Below are 18,326 nucleotides of genomic sequence, written 5' to 3' on the forward strand. Positions count from 1 at the left end.
TCCAAGTGTAGAATAATTTTGCATTGCAATTCAGCTATTTTGAAAATTGTCTGAGGGAACAGTGATAGACTTTGTTTGTTTTTTTAATTAATTTATTTTTTATACTCCATATTACATCCCCTGCCCCCCACCCCAGATCCACCCTCCAACTGTTCCACATCCCACATTCCCTCCCCTTCTCCACACCACCCCACCTGACCTCTAAATTCCCTGGGGCCTCCACCCTCTTGAGGGTTAGGTGCATCATCTCTGAATGAATACAGACCCAGAAGTCCTCTACTGTATGTGTGTTAGGGGCCTCATATCAGTTGGTGTATGCTGTCTGTTTGGTGGTCCAGTGTTTGAGAGGTCTCAGGGGTCCAGATTAATTGAGACTGCTGGTCCTCCTACAGGATTGCCCTTCTCCTCAGCTTCTTTCAGCCTTCCCTAATTCAACAACAGGGGTCAGCTGCTTCTGTCCATTGGTTGGGTGCAAATATCTGCATCTGACTCTTTCAGCTGCTTGTTGGGTCTTTTGGAGGGCAGTCATGCTAGGTGAGTGCTCCATAGCCTCAGTAATAGTGTCAGGCCTTGGGACCTCCCCTTGAGCTGGATCCCACTTTGGGCCTGTTGCTGGACCTTCTTTTCCTCAGGCTCCTCTCTGTTTCCATTCCTGTAATTCTTTCAGACAGGAACAATTATGGATCAGAGATGTGATTGTGGGATGGCAACCCCATCTATAAATTGTTGGCTCTATTAGTTCCCTCTCCCTACTGTCAAGGCATTTCATCAAAGGTCCCTCCTTTGATTCCAGAGAGTCTCTTAACTCCCAGGTCTCTGGCGCACTCTGGAGGGTCCCCTCCCAACCTCCTATTTCCTGAGGTTGCCTGTTTCCATTCTTTCTGCTGGCCCTCAGGACTAATGATAGCCTTTTTTTTGATAGGCAGTTGATCACAGCTGCATTCAGGCTGCAGATTCTGAGCCCTCAGTGTTGGTTCCATATCACAGCATTTGGAGTGCTGTTTGGCTCTGTGCCTAGTGTGCTAGGGGCCAGTCTGACTGGTGTAGTTTATCCCTTTATTCATTTTGAAGGCTTTGTTGTGCTGTTTAAGGTTAGGTCCGCACTGTATAGCTCAGGGAACACCCTAAGGCCTTTTTCTTTAGCTCTTTCTATTACCAGATTCCTAGGCCTGGACTCCTAGGAGAGTCCAGCACATCTCACAGAGCCAATTGCCCCCCAACCTCCCAAAAGCCGACCAGAGTGATGACAAAGGGACAGGAAAGGATTTTAAACAAAATGCTTATATTGGAGAGACAGAAATTAAGCCTTTTAGCTCATCTTTAGGATACTGGCATGAACTTAAACATAGGAAAAACCTTGGATTGTGAGGACAAGAAATGAGGTACATGTAATTAGGCAATCTTAATCAAGGTGAGGTCTGCTTGTTGCTTGCTTATGTCAGGCTGGCTCTATGAGGTGGACCAGAGAAGAGCTTTTGAGAGGACTATATGATCCTCTGGGGATGGCTGCTCTTCCTTGGGGAGGGGCGACTTCATCCCAGGTGAGCTGTCTATGAGGCTTGGCTGGTCTTGGAAGCCAGTGACAAGAGATGTTCAGGCTCCTTTCAGGAACTAGAACAGGACTGTGTAAAAGCTGATGTAAGATGCCTCAGTTCCTCTGGAGCTTCATCCTTGAAGAGAGGTGAGACTTGTTAGGTATCCCTTTGGCTTTTAGAGAAACACACCTTCAACAAGTAACGTGCTCCATAAGGCTACCCCTGTGGCATCATTGTTTGATATTTTCTCTGATCACAGGGCAAGTTTCCCCACAGTTGGGATAGGCCAAAAAAATTCCTTTTTTTTTTCTTCTTTTTTTTAGGTTGGTGTGTTATGTTTCTTTAATTAAAAAGTTTTTTTTTGAGAATTTCATACACGAGTACTTCTTTATATCGTTTGTACATCTATTCCTCCTCCCAGTCTTCCCATGCTCCCCTACTTCCTCTAAAATCGCACACATACAAATACGTATGCATGCACACTTGTGCATGCACACACACTTTCATTCACACGTGCACATGCAAGCATATATAAATACAGCTAGGGTGCCTGTGGCAGGCAGGAGCCAGGGACTTATCTATCTTCTGAGCCCTTATGTTCTTCCTGTAAGATAGGTCCCACATATCTCTTTGAGGTCCCCAATGTAGGTAGGATCCCAGATACGCACAACATTCACCTGCTCATCAGCACACACTTTAAAGACTTCTTTGCCCACCCCTCTTGTGCTTCCTGGCATCTCCAGCAGCAGCTCTTGATAGACTACAAGACCTTCGCCTGCCTGACTAAGGACAGCGTGGAGCTATTTCTGGTGCTTCTTTTTGATGACCTTCAGGGAATTGAGTTGAGTAACACAGTTGCCATGCCTCTCTGTGTCTCAGCCATCTCTTCTACAAAGCAGTGACCTTGGACTTAGGAGACGCCTAGCAACAGTAACATGTGATCCTTCCTCTGAAGAAGCAAAGTACTTTTCTTTTGACACCACAGAGTGTGGCCACCACACTGCAGCAGGGACACACTCATCCCTGCATTCATCAGACGGCTCATGTGTCCCCTGTCCTCTCATTCATAACTATATGCCAAATGTCCTGCTGTATCTTGGAATGGCTGAAGTTTTCTTTTTTCTTTATTTTTTTTTAAAAAAAGGTTTTATTTTAAAAGAATCCCACATTGTAATAGAATTACAGTGTAAAGAGCCTTTCCCTTTGAAACATCAGAGAACTTGACTATGTAACTGCCTCATTGCGCTCAAACTTACTACTGATTCCTGCAAACAGGTGCGGTCTCCCTAACGCAGGGCAACCACTGCAGTCAGGACACGACACTCCAAGCACCCTCTAAGCTACCCTCAGATGGCAGGAGTCCAGGAGCAGTGCATAGCCTTACCTCAGTCAGTAGTGGAGTTCTGAAGTGTGTTCTGGGCCTTCTAGGAATGGGCACCTGGAAGGGAACTCACTCCACGTGCTCTTTCTAAACGACAGAGTGACGGGCTACATGGATCTTCTTGTTCCTTACTAATTCCTTACTCTTTCCTTTATCTTCACAACCTTGATGCCACTGAAGAGTACTCTTATATTAGAATTTCCCTGAGTTTGTGTTTTCCAGGTTTGGATGGCCTCCGTGTATAAGAACTGTACTACAACAGAGGCTGACCCAGGCTGCTCTGTTCTGTACACACTAGTCTGTACAGATGGCTGTGAGCTATCATGTGTATGGCTGTTGGGAATTGAACTCAGGACCTCTGCTGGTCCCGCTCTCTCCGGCCCTGCTCGCTCTGGCGTAGTAATACTGTAGCTGTTTTCAGACTCACCAGAAGAAGGCGTCAGATCTCATTACAGTTGGTTGTGAGCCACCATGTGGTTACTGGGATCCGAACTCGGGGCCTTCAGAAGAACAGTCAGTGTGCTCTTACCCCCTGAGTCATCTCTCCAGCCCTACACACTACTAGTCTTAGTGAGCATGTGCTTCCTGATAAAAGTTATCACCTTTGTTTGATGGAACATGCCATCATCTTAGTCCTTCCTGACTTCTTTTTTAAAGATTTATTTATCTATTTTATGTATATGAGTACATTGTTGCTGTCATCAGACGCACCAGAAGAGGCACAGGTGGTTGTGAGCCACTATGTGGTTGCTGGGAATTGAACTCAGGACCTTTGGAAGAGCTGTCAGTGCTCACTCTTAACCACTGAGCCATCTCTCCAGCCCCATCCTCTCCTGACGTCTTAATAGAAACACTCAGATACTTTCAGAATTATAGCCTAGGACTGTCCCTGAACAGAGTATGTCGATCCAAAGGTTTGTTGTCCTTAAGCTAATTCAAAGGTTACAGCTTGACAGGAAAGGAAAGGAGAGCGTCCTCCAGCCTCAGAATCCATCCTTCAGGCACTGGAAGCTAAGAGCAGATTCACTTTATGCCTTTGTTTTTCTTTTCTTTTCTTTTCTTTTCTTTTCTTTTTTTTTTTTTTTGAGAGTTAAAGACAGATCTTTATTTCAAACTCTGATCTACAAATTAGCGTTTCCCACCAACTCTGGGAGCAGAGACCTTCACGGGCTTCACAATCTTTTGTTTAGGTGCTGCTTTTGTGGGGGCCTTGGCAGCAGCCATTGCTGTCTTCTTTGATGCCTGCTTAGCCTTTTTTGCTTCCTTTGCAGCCCTTATAGCCTGCTCTCGCTGAGCTTTCCTAACTTCTGGTTTCTGATTCCTCTTGGCCATTAGATCAGCAAGAGATGCACCAGTGGTGGCTCGCTGAAATTTGACTGCACGGCTGGTTCTTTTCTTTTGAATTTTTTCCGACTGTCCGTTCTTGTGTTTTCTTCTATAGAGGACAGTCCAGTTTATCTGCCGAGGATTCCTTTTGGAAAGGAATGCAGACTCACATTTTGCATTAAGAAACTGGAAAACCTTCAGGTCCATCCTGGCTTAGCGCCGGCCGTGTCCCGGGTAGATCTTGTACCCGCTGAAACTGCACAGCTCGACCTTCATGGTGATAGATGTCGGCCTGCCGGGGGTGGGGGGGTGAGAAAGATGGTGAACAGAAAGAAAGAATCATGGGAAAACACCTTATAGGTGCCTTTGTTTTTCTAATAGCCACTTGCTCTTAGATTTCCCAAGACACACAAACAAACATATTTTGCCAACTGCTTGCAAGAGAATGCTTGCTGTTTTGCAGTGATAAATGACTGCACTGATGCTTGATCCTGAGTCTGATGAAGATACATTAATCACTTATAGATGAATGACTGGGAGGCTGCATCCTATGTCTGAGGATACTCTAACCACTTGTGGATGAATGACTGGGAGTCTGCATCCTATGTCTGAGGATACTCTAACCACTTGTGGATGAATGACTGGGAGGCTGCATCCTATGTCTGAGGATACTCTAACCACTTATGGATGAATGACTGGGGGGCTTCATCCTGAGTCTCAAGATATACAGAGTTCTTATGAATGAATGGAATGAAGTGTCTAATGGAGTGAAGGTAGGAGATATTTTCCTTTTCTATGTTTACATACTATTCAGATTACTCAAAAAGGATGAAATATTCTAGTGTCAGATGGTAACTCTATTATGTTATGCTGTCTCTCAGGGTATTCAGAAGTGACTGATGTCAAATATGGCACAAGAATTAGATACCAGGTCAGAGGTTCTCTGAAACCATGAATGTCATACATACAGTCCGGTGAGCAGATAATTACTATGTGCAAATTTAACACTATGCTTACAAAATGAACTGCTCTAAACCACAGAGACTATTATCCATCTTCAACAATAACAACAGAAATAAACCTCAATGGATTTCAAAGACAGGTAAGATACAATAGATATTCTATGATTATGGTCTACTTTAGAAGTTGGTAAGTGAAAGATATTTTGAAATCAGCTGTGATTATAACCAAGGAGTTTAGTAATTAGAACCTAAAGGTCAGAAAAGATGTCAGAGAAGATGAGAACATATCAGAATGGAGGGGAACTGAGAATTAGCATAGAAAACCAGGAGAATGGAGCCAGATGTAACTGCTGGCCAAAGAGGGCCAGGACAATGAGGAAGGTGCCATCACATGCACCCTACCCCCAACTGTTGGCCTTGAACTTGGCAGGTGGTGTGTGCTGCAGGCAACAACTGATTCCATTTCCCAGGAATGAGTTCATCAAATTTCTCAGGAGTTCCTCTCACTCTGGGAACTCTTTCCAACATCGTGCAACAAACGGGACAGGCGCGGTGCCTCTAGGCTGCAGCATAAGTGGCACCAGTCTTAGCAAAGCTTAGGGGAGATGCCCAGAGATGTGCATGCAGAAGGCATTTTTATGGATGTTTGTCATGCCAGGGTCTGTGTGACCACAGAGTTGGGGACATCTCCTTCTGTTTTTGGGTGGTGAGAAGGGATAAGGCAGGGGAGTGGAGATAAGGGCTTAGACAGAAGAACAAAGGAGGCTGTCAGGAGCATAGGGCTCTGGTGGGCAGGGCCATGTGGAATCCCTAGCCTAGAAGGGCTTTATCAAGTGTGGCAGTGCCATCCCTTTACTCTTGTGTCTCCAGTCCCTAAGCTGAAGCTAAGGACAGTCATGGTGTGGAAGATGCCCATGCTTGTAGGACTGATTGTGCTAGGCACTCATATATGGACCGATGACAAAGAATTTCCAGATGTTACTAAGGATCTAGATTATTTTGTGGCATCAGTGGAGTTTGCTGTGGCTCAGTTCAATGACAAGAACCCAGAAGAGAACACATACAGGTTGCTAGAAGTTGGGAGAGCCCAGAAAAAGGTGAGTCCATGTGCAGAGCATTATCCTCTCATGAAGAGCCCGAGGCTGGGACTTGGGGTGGATGGGCATCAGCAGGGAATCGTGAGAATACTGGACCTGCAGAGCCATCTATAGACAAGGATCTAGAGACCTTGACCCAGGACACATTTACTTTTTCCCTGAATGACTCCATCTTGGTCTGTTGTTAAACCTGGGCCCTGGGCCTTAGGAACCCTTGGTACCAAACACTTTACTACCTCTAGCTGCCTCATAGCTGTGGAGATGCAGGTCTAGCTCATCATATGGGACTAAATATGGAGGTGTGGAACAGAGGTGATGGGGTATGTTCATAATATGTGCCTAGAATGAATGTAGTTGAAGACTTCTAGTGTGCTTTGTTAAGTTATGTTGTGTATTTGATGTGTACTGTGCAAATATGGGTATACCATTACCTGTATAGGTTCCTAAGTGCCCACTGTAGTCAGCTCTTTTGGCAATCTCCACATCAGTCCATTGTGATGAGTATTCGTCTGTAGTAGGATTGGGTGCTCTCTGAGTTTTCATGTATGTTTGTTTAAGGGTATGACAATCATTCTCAATAACTTCTCACAGCATCTGGAGCAGATTTTAAAACTGGAGGATGTGACTATGCATGCACCACAGTGTGTCCCTAAGAGTGGCACTTGCATGCAGTAATCACTCATGTGAAAGACAATAGATTCCCCCAAGTTCCTCACACCCCAGCCAAGGAGGAGTCCTGCCTGTTTCTTGTTCTATATCAAAGGTGTGGCTTAGCAGGCACTTCTTAACCTAGCCCGTGCTGCTGAAGTGAGAGAGTTGTCACATCATCATGTGTGGCTGCAGTGTGTGCAGGTGGCTTTTTGTGTGGAATTTGATGGTGATCCTGGGAATGTGCTATACCCTATATGCCCATGCCCTGTAGAGTGCCAGACTTCAGCAGGAACAAGTGTGGAAGAAGACTGGCATGTGTCTTGTGGCTCTCAAAGGCACATTTCTGTTACCACCGATAGCCCAGCCATATAAATGCCTATTTACAAGCACATGCGTATTCCAAGTATTTGCCCATTTTCTATTTGATCTTCTCCCTGTTTTTTTGTTTTTGTTTTTGTTTTTGTATTTATAAAAATCAAGTATTACTAGGCAGTGGTGGCACACGCCTTTAATCCCAGCACTTGGGAGTCAGAGGCAGGCGGATTTCTGAGTTCAAGGCCAGCCTGGTCTACAGAGTGAGTTCCAAGACAGCCAGGGCTACACAGAGAAACCCTGTCTCGAAAAACCAAAAACCAAACAAACAAATAAAAAAAACACAAACAAGTATTTATCAACTTTTTGCATACTTTCTTTTCTACAGACACAGACAATGATTTTTTTAATGGATTTGGAGATGGGCCGGACAATTTGTAAGAAACATGATCAACACATCCATAATTGCCCATTGCTACAAGGCTCGGGAGAAAAGAAGGTTAGAGAATAAAACTATTTCCAATTATAACTGATCTTTTGGGAATAAAAAGATAATCAGGCAAAGTCAGGGGTTAGGGAAGGTGTGGGAAAATCCAGGTAGAATGAGGAGACGTCTCAGGGCTCCCTCACTGGAAAAAGAAAGGACCATCTTTTCCCCCATATTCATTTATTTATTATTTTATTTTATCTTAAAAACATTTGCATTAATTCTTTGAGAATTTTATACAATTCTAGTTCTTCCGTAACTCTTCCCATATCTATGTTCACAGCCCAGCTTCGTGTCCTAATTTTTTATTAACCTGTTGAGTCTAGTTTGTGCTACCTATCTATTCCTGGGTGTGGGGTGACTAACTGGATGCAGTTGACCTACCAGGAACTACACAGAAGGCACCATATATTTTTTTAAACATTTCAATTTTTATTAATTAATTTATTTATTTACATCCCAAACGCTGCTTCCGCTCCAGCCCCTCCCTCACAGGATCCCTCGCTCCACCTCCCTCCCCTTCTCCCCTGAGAGGACCCCTGCTGGGTATCTACCCTCTAGCCCATCAAATCACAGCCTGGCCAGACACATCCTCACCCACTGAGGCCAGACAAGATAGCCATGAAGACTGAGTTGCCTGGCTGCTACTTATATGCCAGGACCTCATTCCAGCCCATGTTTATCCTTTGGTTGGTGGCACAGACTCTTGAGAGCTTTCAGGGGTCGAGGTTTGTCGATTCCTCTGGTCTTTCTGTGGGTTTACCATCTACTTCTTACCTCCTGGTTTAGAGTTGGGTTAGTTTTGGTTGGCTTTTCATTTGGTCTCTGTTCCATCCCCACATTTGTTTTAAACAGGATAAAGGTTTGTGTGCATGTGTTCCTGTCCCTATCCTTTCACTGGGGGTCCTGCCTGGATACAGGAGGTGGCCTCTTCAGGTTTCATGACCATCTTGGCTAAGGTCGCCCACATTGATTCCTGGGAGTCTGCCCTATCTCAGGTCTCTGCTATTCTGAGGGGAGATATTCTCCCCTCCCCCATCCCAGAGAGCTAAAGATTTCCATTCATTCTTCTGGCCCTCTGGGTCTCTCTCTTATCTCTCCCTGCACCTAATCCTACTTCCCCATAACCCTCTCCTTCCTCTCTCTCACGCATTTCCCTCCCTTTGCCTCCTATGATTATTTTGTTTCTCCTTCTAAGTGTGATTCAAGCATCCTTGCTTGGGCCATCCTTTTGTTTAATGTCTTTGGGTCTGTGGGGTGTATCATGGGTATTCTGTACTTTATGGGTAACATGCACTTATCAGTGAGTCCATACCAGGCATGTTCTTTCAGGTCTATATTACCTCACTCAGGATGATATTTTCTAATTTCTTACATTGACCTGCAAAATTCATGATGTCCTTGTATTTACTAGATGAATAGTGTTCCATTGTGTAAATAAATGTACCACATTTTCTGTGTCAAAAAGGGTTGAGGGACTTCTGGGTTGTTTCCAGTTTCTGGCTATTAGGAATAGCACTGCTATAAACATGTCAGAAGGGGTTCTCTTGAGCATACAGAGCCTGGCTCCCAAGCCTAGGGCACCCCTCTACTGTAGATGCCCACATGGCTTCCATCTATGATAAACCATGCTCGTGTCCCTTATTTGGCCTTTAGAGACCATCAGGATTTGGGATGATGAAATTCTTCCTGTGGCCATCAGCTTAGTGTCTCGGGGTTAGGAACTATGTAATTTATCCGCTTACTCTAACTCTACTGATAGATTCTGGGTGATTTTCAGTGACGTCACTCTCCTGTCTGACACGTAATTCATGGGATCTGGGACCTTGAGGATGGCTTTCCAGTGAGGGACTCTCTCAGGGTTTGTTTTCACCTTCCAACTAATGGCCTTGAAGCAGAATCCTTTGGGGTGGTTTGTACTACGGTTCTATTGGGAAGTGCCTGATGGGACCTTCGTTCAAGCACTCCTTTCATTCCTTCAGGATGCTTTGGATGGGGAAGTTCACCCACCATCATAGGTGGCAGGGTGGGGAGCTGTGAGGACAGGGTGGCTCAGGGTGAAGAGCCCAGGCAGGTACTTCTTCAGCAGCCCCTTCTCCCAGGTGGAAGGATTTTGTGACTTGTGTCAATTGTCCTAGTGGAGGTTTCAGCTTTATGCTCCTTGTGTCTGTAAAATGGTTTCAGCTTTACTTTTGGGAAAAAAAAAAAAGGATTTTTTTCACCTTGTATGATGCATTATTTCAATCATTAAAACGTTCTAACTTATGTATTTTTTTTTTTCAGGTGCATTGTGTTTTCCAAGTAGATGCCCGATCTTGGTTTTCCCACTTCACCATCCTGACTAGCACCTGTGTGCCAACATAAGCGGGGATGGAGGTGGTGGGAAGGGCTTTGGCTACATATAGTATTCTCCCTTCCTCTGGGGTATGACTCTCCATAGTCCAAGATCTGTGTAGTGCTAATGCAATTAAAGCATGTCACAGCATCTTCTGGATCCCTGAACAGTGCTTGGGGTCTTCGACATTGTTTATTTGCTAAGGATACCATCCTCAATGATAAGCAATTTTTTTTTATTGCCCTGCCTGCATGTATAGATTTCGGCGTAAATCAGACTCCTCAGTTCATGTGAAGCAGTGTATGTATGGGCTGGACTGGTTGATTTGTGTTCTCTTTCATTCATTTACATATTCATTCATTCTTTAATTCCTCTATGCTCCCTCACCTATGCATTCATAAGGAATGCAGAAGCCAGGCATATTGGTGCTCACCTATAGTCTAGCACTATACAGGAGGTCGAGGGGAAGGAACTTAGAAACCCACAAGCTGGAGCCCACCTTAGGCAACACAGTGATGTTAAAACTCACAGAGAAAATGAAAGAAAAGTAAATGAAAGAATACAGAACACTTTTATTTCCAGGAAATAGTCATTTGTCTCCTCATGCTTCTATGTCAGGAACCAGGCTCACAGTGCTGTTTATTCTGAACTGGGACCAAGCTTAGACTTAGGGGTGGAAGAAAGGCATAAATGACAGGCTAGAAGACCTTGCCCTCCTGAACAGCACAGGCTGTCTGATAGGGCTAGAAGTAAACACATGGTTCTAATGGGAGAATTTCAGGTTCCTTTTTCAGTAACTGACAGATCCATAGAGTCAAAATCACCAAAGACATACACAATGTGAGAATTTATTAAACAAATTTGATTTTGTGTTATATATGTATATATCTCCACATTTTGGTCCATAATCCATATCTTCATGAACTTCACAGAATGAATGTCATGTAGGTTATGTTCTCTGATTACAGTGAAATTCATCTAGAAATTAAGGAGGGAAATACTTGAACATTTAGCTTTATATCTCTAAGTTCTAATAGAGTGAACCCAAGTAGAATAGGATGTTTTTAAAAATGCATACTTAAAACATTCTTAGTTCTTTTAAAAAAAGGTTTTATTTTTAATTTTTAATTATTAAAACTATGTATGTGGTTTTGTCTGTATGTTTATGTTCATGTTTTCATGCATGTGTAAGCTGTGTGTGTATGTGTGTGTGTGTGTGTGTGTGTGTCTGTGTGTGTGTGTCTGTGTGTGTGGTATTGGGGGCTAGGGGTTTGTCTGAATGTGGGTATGTACTTATGAGTACACATGCCTGCAAAGCTAACTGGCATAGGCACTGGGAACCAAACTCCAGTCCTCTGGAAGAGCAGTAAATACTCTCAGTCACTGAGCCATCTTCCTGGGCCCCATGCTTATTAAATGAAAAAAAAAAACCCATTGTATCTTTGGTGTGTGTGTGTGTGTGTGTTCATGTGTGTAAACACTGGTATATGGGTGCCATGGCACATGTATGGAGCTCCAATGACAACCTTGGGTGTTGAGGCTCACTTTGCACCTTTTTTGAGACAGACTACCTTTTGTTGCTCACTGGTTGCTGTTCCAGGTTAAATGGCTAGTGAGCTGCACGAGATTGTCTTGTCTCTGCTTCCCATCTTGTTATAGGAACACTGGTATTGTTTTTTTTTCTTTTCTTCTTTCTTTCTTCCTTCCTTCCTTCCTTCCTTCCTTCCTTCCTTCCTTCCTTCCTTCCTTCCTTCCTTTCTTTCTTTCTTTCTTTCTTTCTTTCTTTCTTTCTTTCTTTTTCGAGACAGGGTTTCTCTGTGTAGCCTTGGCTGTCCTGGAACTCACTCTGTAGGCCAGGCTGGCCTCGAACTCAGAAATCTGCCTGTCTCTGCCTCCCAAATGCTAGGATTAAAGACGTGCAGTACCACTGCCTGGGAACACTGGTATTGTTGATATAAGCTTCCATACCTTAGATTCAATTCTCTGAAGATTTGAATTCAGATTCTTATGCTGGTGTGACTAGTGCTGTACCATCTACCCTACCCTAAATGCAGTCTGAAGTAACAGATCAGTGGATTCTGCTGTCATAGTGCTTCAAGAGACATACTGTGCACATGGGAGTGTGCACTCCAGAGAGCAGATATGACAGCAAGTGATTACACTGGACTCTATATCAAGACTGCCCTCGTCCTAAATTCTTGTTTAAATCTGGGGAAAAAAAATTTACAGAGTAGGAGTAGTGGATTGTAACAAAAATACATAAAAGAAAACATTTCCTTAGGAGGGATAAAATCATTGCTAACCTTTGGTAAACTAAAAATAGATTTGGAGAAGACAGTCAACTCACTCACAAGCTTCAATGAGAAGGGACCATAATACACATCTGGAGACTTCAGAGAAATGATGGTGAGATATGATGAGCCTGCTAGTAGGAAGGGTAAATTTAAACAGATAAGAGTCTACTCTGGTGGGAATACAAAGGGCTTAGACACGTTTTGAAGTACTCTAGGGGAAAGGATATCTTCGTTTTTAGGACCCCTTGCCATCATCCTTTTTGCTTTTGTTTGATTGGTTGTTTTCGTCTACTGGACACAAGTTAGAGTTATCTGGAGAGAGGAATCTGGGTTGAGAAAATGATTCCATTAGGATTCTGAGTAGGAAGTCCGAAGGACATTTTCTTGATTAATGGTTGATGTGGGAGGGCCCAGCACTCTGTAGGTGGTGCCACCCCTTTGAAGTGCTCTCGGGTTGTATAAGAAAGCAGGCTGAGGCACAGAACTTTCACAGGGCCGAGGTCCTCTCCTCCTATTGATGATTGAATTTGCAATCCTCTATTATACACATGCTGCCTGAACAATCAGACCCCTCCATGTGTACTCTTTGGTTGGTGGTTGAGACCTTGGGAGCTCTGAGGGTACTAGTTAGTTCATATTGTTGTTCCTCCTAAGGCGCTGCAAACCCCTCAGCTCCATTGGTCCTTTTTCCAACTCCTTCACTGGGGATCCTGTACTCAGTTCGATGGATGGCTGTGAGCCTCTACATCTGTGTTAGTCAGGTACTGTCAGAGCCTCTCAGGAGATAGCTATATTTAGGCTGGCTTGCCCTTCCTTCAGTCCCTGCTCCATAGTTAATCTGAAAGTGGGAGAGGGCGGGCTGGCAGGCATGGGGAAGTGGGAGGCAACAAGGGGGTTGTTTTGGTTGTTTTTGTTTGTTTCTTTGTTTTTTGGAGGGGAAACTGGGAATGGAGAAATTTACATGTAAATAAAGAAAATATCTAAAAAAAGAATTATATTAAAAACTATATATAGTATAACTTATATTATAAACATATATTTTTTAATCTAATCATCTTGTTAAATGAAATAAAACAGCCTGAATAAAAAAAAAAAAAGAAGAAGAAAGCAGGCTGAGCAAACCATGAAGAGCAAGTCAGTAAGCAGCATTCACCCATAGCTCCTTTGTCAGTTCCTGCTTCCAGATTCCTGCTTTGAGTTCCTGCCCTGACTTCTCTGGATGTTGGATTACAAATGAGAAGATGAAATAAATCCTTTTCTCCTCAAAATGATTTCTGTCATGCTGCCTTATCACTGCAATAGAAACCTAACTAAGACAGCATCCCTTATCAGACCGCCTTGAGAGAGCTTTTCACCTGGAGGCTGTAGGAAGGTGTTTTCAGTCATGTCTACAGTCTTGTCTCTTTCCATGCCGAGCGATAGTTCTGCTTCTACACTTTCTACATTACTACAAGGCAATGATTAGATTCTGGACTCTTTCTCTCTCTCTCTCTCTCTCTCTCTCTCTCTCTTCTTTCTTTCTTTCTTTCTTTCTTTCTTTCTTTCTTTCTTTCTTTCTTTCTTTCTTTCTTTCTTTCTTCCTTTCTTTGTTTCTTTATCTTCAAAGCTCAAATGTCCCGGTCTCCCAAGGCATGGAGAAGCATTCTCACCCTGAGTCCTTTCCCATGCTGGCAATCTTCATGGTGTTCCACTGTACTTATCCCCTTGCCTTATTTACTTTTTATCAGTTTCCCTAGAAGTGAGGCAGAGTGTGGAGCACTCCTCCCAAGAAATCTGGCACAGGGGTAAATGGCAGATCTGGGTGTGGATGCAGATCAACAGATGCCCCTTTCTGAGTCCAATCAGCTTCTAGGCCCATGGCTACCATTTGTGTTCATTTCTGCAGACCCATTTCCTCCCATTCTCATTCTCCCTGGTATAGACTGCAATGCACAGGTGGGGCAGGTCTTACGAAAGAGGCAGAGGCGATGAGTTGGCCACCAGACTACAGACATGGTAGAGAAGATGATCTCCCAGTCATGACTCTGACCCCTTCCACTAGGACCCTCCCAGACTCCAAGGTCATGTTTTTAAATCCAAATACATAAGACCTTCCTTACCTCATGTGAGTTTCTGTGACCCTATCAATTCTGGAATTCAAAGTAGTAAGGGTAAACTGGTTTGATTTATAATCCTGAACTCCACGTCAGTTCTTATCAGGGATGGGCAGGGCGGTTGTTGGGGGGAGGCAGATTGGGAGATGTACAAACAGAGGGTATGTTGCATAATAGCCATGAGCCTGTGGCTTTTGTCACCAAGGTCTGGAAAATGTGGACTCCTCTCCTGCCTTCTGCTTTCAGATGAAGGATGGGTCAAGGGGAGGAGTAGAGATGCCACTGGCAAAATGCCCTTGTCAAAGTGAGGCTCTTAGCACTCCAGGGCCTCTTGTGGGCCAGGCTATGTGGGATGCATCGCCACCTGCAGCTGCGCCACTCCTCCACCCGTCCTCAGCTCTCAGTGCGGACTCTGAAGACAGCCATGTTGTGGAAGTCGGTCCTGGCCGTGGCACTCATTGTGCTGGGAATTCATGATTGCAGCTTCAGGTTTATAGAGATCGACAAGAACCAAAAGGATTTTGCGGCTTCTGTGGAGCATATTGTGTTCTACTTCAATGAGAACCAGGATGATGATTTTGCCTACAAGTTCCTGAGAGTCCGGAGAAGTCTAAGTGAGGTGAATAGCCTGCTTTCTAACTGGTACCTGCATTCATTCCAATACCACCTGACAGGGCTGGGTTTGTAGTAAGTTAAAACCAAGGCTTTTATTTGACAGATGTTTAAAAAAAAAAAAGACAAAACTCAATTTAGTGCTAGGAAAAGTTCTAAACTTTGGACTTATTTTAAAGTGAGTGTAGCCTCTGAAAAGTAGGGAAGAAGGGAAGCACCAATGTCTCAGTCTGAGGTCAGGGTGAGGGAAATCGGGTAAGGACCGAGGAATATCAGAACAACACAGACAGAGAAACAGGTGACGAGAACGGCTGGCACCGGAACTAAAAGAAACAAGGTCTCCCACAGCAGACAGTTGGCAGCAAATGCGATGTGATGACAAGTACCTTTGGGGAGCCAGGCGAGCTGGGCATTGCTCAGCAGGGTGGGAATGCATACCGAGTTTCTAGCAATAGGAATATCACTGCTGGGATGACGTTTGTGTAGGAAGTTAGCTGTGGAGCCAGATAGGAACCCGTTCTTTCACACTACTATGCTGCCCCCAAATCCATGAGTAAAATACTAGGCCAGGCGAGGTGAATGCAGTGACACAAGTTCTTGGGAGCTGGGGAAGGTAAGAAACTGATGGCTCTTTGAGTGGGTGGGAAGTATAGGTTGTCGAAGATAGACGACCCCCGCCCCCATGCCCTGCCGTCCTGGAAGAGGATGAAGCAAGCATACTCAGGAGATCTGCGTCTCCTGGAAGGTGATACTGTGACTCTATGACTGAGTCTTGGAGAAGGGCAATACTGAGATGCAGGTGTGCAGAAGGGGGCGTGGCAGCAAGGAGGCAGGATGCCAAGCTGGGAGTACTGGGAATCTACCAAGTGGTGCTCCTCAGGTGAACTCCCAAATGTTTCACTTGAGGTTTATTAAGTATAGTGGCCCACACAGCCTCTGGATAAGAATCTTTAGACCAAGAGAAGGAGAATGGTGACTTGGTCACCAGGAAATGTGAGTTGGAGCAGATGTGTGTGCTGTCTGAGCTGAAAAGTGAGTGGTGCCAAGGAGGGACCCTAGAAGGTTTTTTTTCTGAGCCAAAGGGGTAGGAATACTATCAAATAAACAAGCAAACAACAACAAAAATAGAATAAAAGGGTTTGAAGAAGGACTGAAACATTCTGAGTAGACATATAACATTGTTGTTCTGAAGTAGCCCTATGGGACTGTCCTCAAGGAAGTTGACTATAAAGCTGATAAAGCCTTTATAAATTCAGGGGGGATCAGCATCTATTATGGGAAGTGTTACCAGTGAGGCCAGTCTTTCTGTTGGGTTCCTTTGGATAGAATGATGTTTCTTTCCCACATCATGATTCCCACACGAAGATCCATGAGCTGGGTAGAACTGCAGAAGGTCACAGATTTGTGGCATAAACCTAGTCACAGGTCTGGGGACATCCCCTATTGTATCCCCAGGGAGTATCCCCAGGGATACAATGATCTCTGATCTTTCTTTCTTGTCCTTTGATGAGTCCCTCCCCCCTTTTTTATTATATGTAAGTACACTGTAGCTGTCTTCAGACACTCCAGAAGAGGGCATTAGATCTCAATATGAATGGTTGTGAGCCACCATGTGGTTGCTGGGATTTGAACTCATGACCTTTGGAAGAGCAGTCGGCGCTCTTAACTGCTGAGCCATCTCTCCAGCCCGATGAGTCCCCTTCTTAAAGCAGATTCTAATCTTGGGCTCTGAACCATAGTGCTCCTCCTTCCTGGACTTCTACCTGCTGCTTCCAGGCAGGGGTCTCAAGTCCAACTCACTGTGTGTGCTATGTAGGAAAGATGTATGTGACAGTACCTGTGTGCTGTTAGTATGTGTCAGATATAAGTAAGTATGTGAGAGTGTTGTTGGTGTGAGTTGAGGCATGTGTGTGAGGCTGTTGATGGGTTCTTGGTGATGTTGTGTGTCTGGTTCAAGTGTGTTGTTGGTTAGTAGTGAGGATATTGCCTTGGGCTTGACATGAGTTGCTGTCATCTATGTAGATTCCTGAACCTCTGAACCCCAGAATTTCCGAGTCTCCTGAATGAGGCATGTGTTACACCCTGAGAGGATTTCCTGGTTAGATTTGCTTTTTCTCCATGTTCAAGTGTTTCTTGAGTTTTTAAACACCTCTGTTTATGGTGATATCCTGTATAGGATTTTAATAAATATTGAGACTAGCATTGCGATAATTGATAACTACTTCATTCCAGTACTTTCGAGATGAATGTTAGCACCTGCATTAAAGATAACAACTTAAAGGGAGGGACTGGCATGCTCTCTGCTCCACTTGCCCATGACAGACTGGCTCGCCAGTGTCCTCCTCTAGGTTAAGGAGTCACTCAGCAGGTACTACTGATGCTGCCTGGGTGAACATTTGATAATCATTACAGTGTCCTGTGTGTGGCTGTACCATGTACAGGTTCTTTGCTGTGGATTTAATTGTGTGAATATGTTGCATCCTAGATAGTCGCTACTCTGTCAATAAGAGCTACTGGGCATTTACCAGGGGAAAGCAGACTGAGAGAAGACTCAGTTTCCCCTGTTGTACTTAATAGACATTTGGGAGCTCTGGGGATCAAGCTTTGTGCTTTGAGCATGCTAAGCACACACTTTCCAACAGAGCTTTATCCCCAGGTAAATAGATGTATCTCTTGTGTAGAATTAAAGGGAAATTCTGGAAAAAATTTAAAAGATTAAAAGGTGGCTGGTTGTGAGAGAGGATGCCTGTATCCTTAGTACGTGGGACACTGAGGAACAGCAAGATTGACAGTTGGATGTCATCTTGAGCAATGCTGACTGTCTAACAAAGCCAAAATGATAGCCACAAAGAAGAAAACCCTATCTTCCACCCCCCAAAATCAGGCAAACAACACAGTAAGTGCTCTTTGCTCTTTATTTTCTGTCTGTTTAAATTTCACACTTTCTGGTTATTTTTCTATTGAGTTTCTTTCACTTATTTCCAATTAAATATTTTCTAACAGTTTTACAATTTCTTCTTGACAGAGACGTAAGATGTTATATTTAGTAGACCTGGAGATGGGCCGTACGCTTTGTGGGAAATATGATGAAGACATTGACAATTGTCCATTGCAGGAAGGTCCAGGAAAGAAAAAGGTTTGGGATTAAATTAACACCTTATGTTGACAATCTTTTGGGAAAGAATGCAGAAAGGAGCATTTTTTTTTTTTATTTACATGTCATACAATATCTCCTTTCCCA

General features: G+C 44.0%; 2 protein-coding genes and 1 pseudogene across 2 annotated transcripts in view; 2 read left to right on the forward strand and 1 right to left on the reverse strand.

Annotated features, from left to right (window-relative positions):
• Positions 1-4,010: 4,010 nt before the first annotated feature.
• On the reverse strand, positions 4,011-4,527 carry LOC116092417 (annotated as a pseudogene).
• Positions 4,528-6,001: 1,474 nt separating this feature from the next.
• On the forward strand, positions 6,002-10,246 carry LOC116092418 (cystatin-14). Its single transcript, XM_031373683.1, has 3 exons — positions 6,002-6,301; positions 7,653-7,763; positions 10,035-10,246. The coding sequence occupies exons 1-3, from the start codon at positions 6,101-6,103 to the stop codon at positions 10,113-10,115; spliced, it is 393 nt and encodes a 130-aa protein (XP_031229543.1). The 5' UTR covers positions 6,002-6,100; the 3' UTR covers positions 10,116-10,246.
• Positions 10,247-14,771: 4,525 nt separating this feature from the next.
• Positions 14,772-18,326, forward strand: part of LOC116092419 (cystatin-12-like) — a 6,406-nt gene continuing 2,851 nt past the window's right edge. The window contains exons 1-2 of the mRNA XM_031373684.1: positions 14,772-15,092; positions 18,111-18,221. Coding sequence (XP_031229544.1) covers positions 14,826-15,092; positions 18,111-18,221 — 378 coding nt within the window. The 5' untranslated portion in view covers positions 14,772-14,825. The remainder of the gene's footprint in view (positions 15,093-18,110; positions 18,222-18,326) is intronic.

The sequence above is a fragment of the Mastomys coucha genome, unplaced genomic scaffold, assembly GCF_008632895.1.
Source record: "Mastomys coucha isolate ucsf_1 unplaced genomic scaffold, UCSF_Mcou_1 pScaffold15, whole genome shotgun sequence".
In the NCBI taxonomy this organism is placed as follows: domain Eukaryota; kingdom Metazoa; phylum Chordata; class Mammalia; order Rodentia; family Muridae; genus Mastomys; species Mastomys coucha.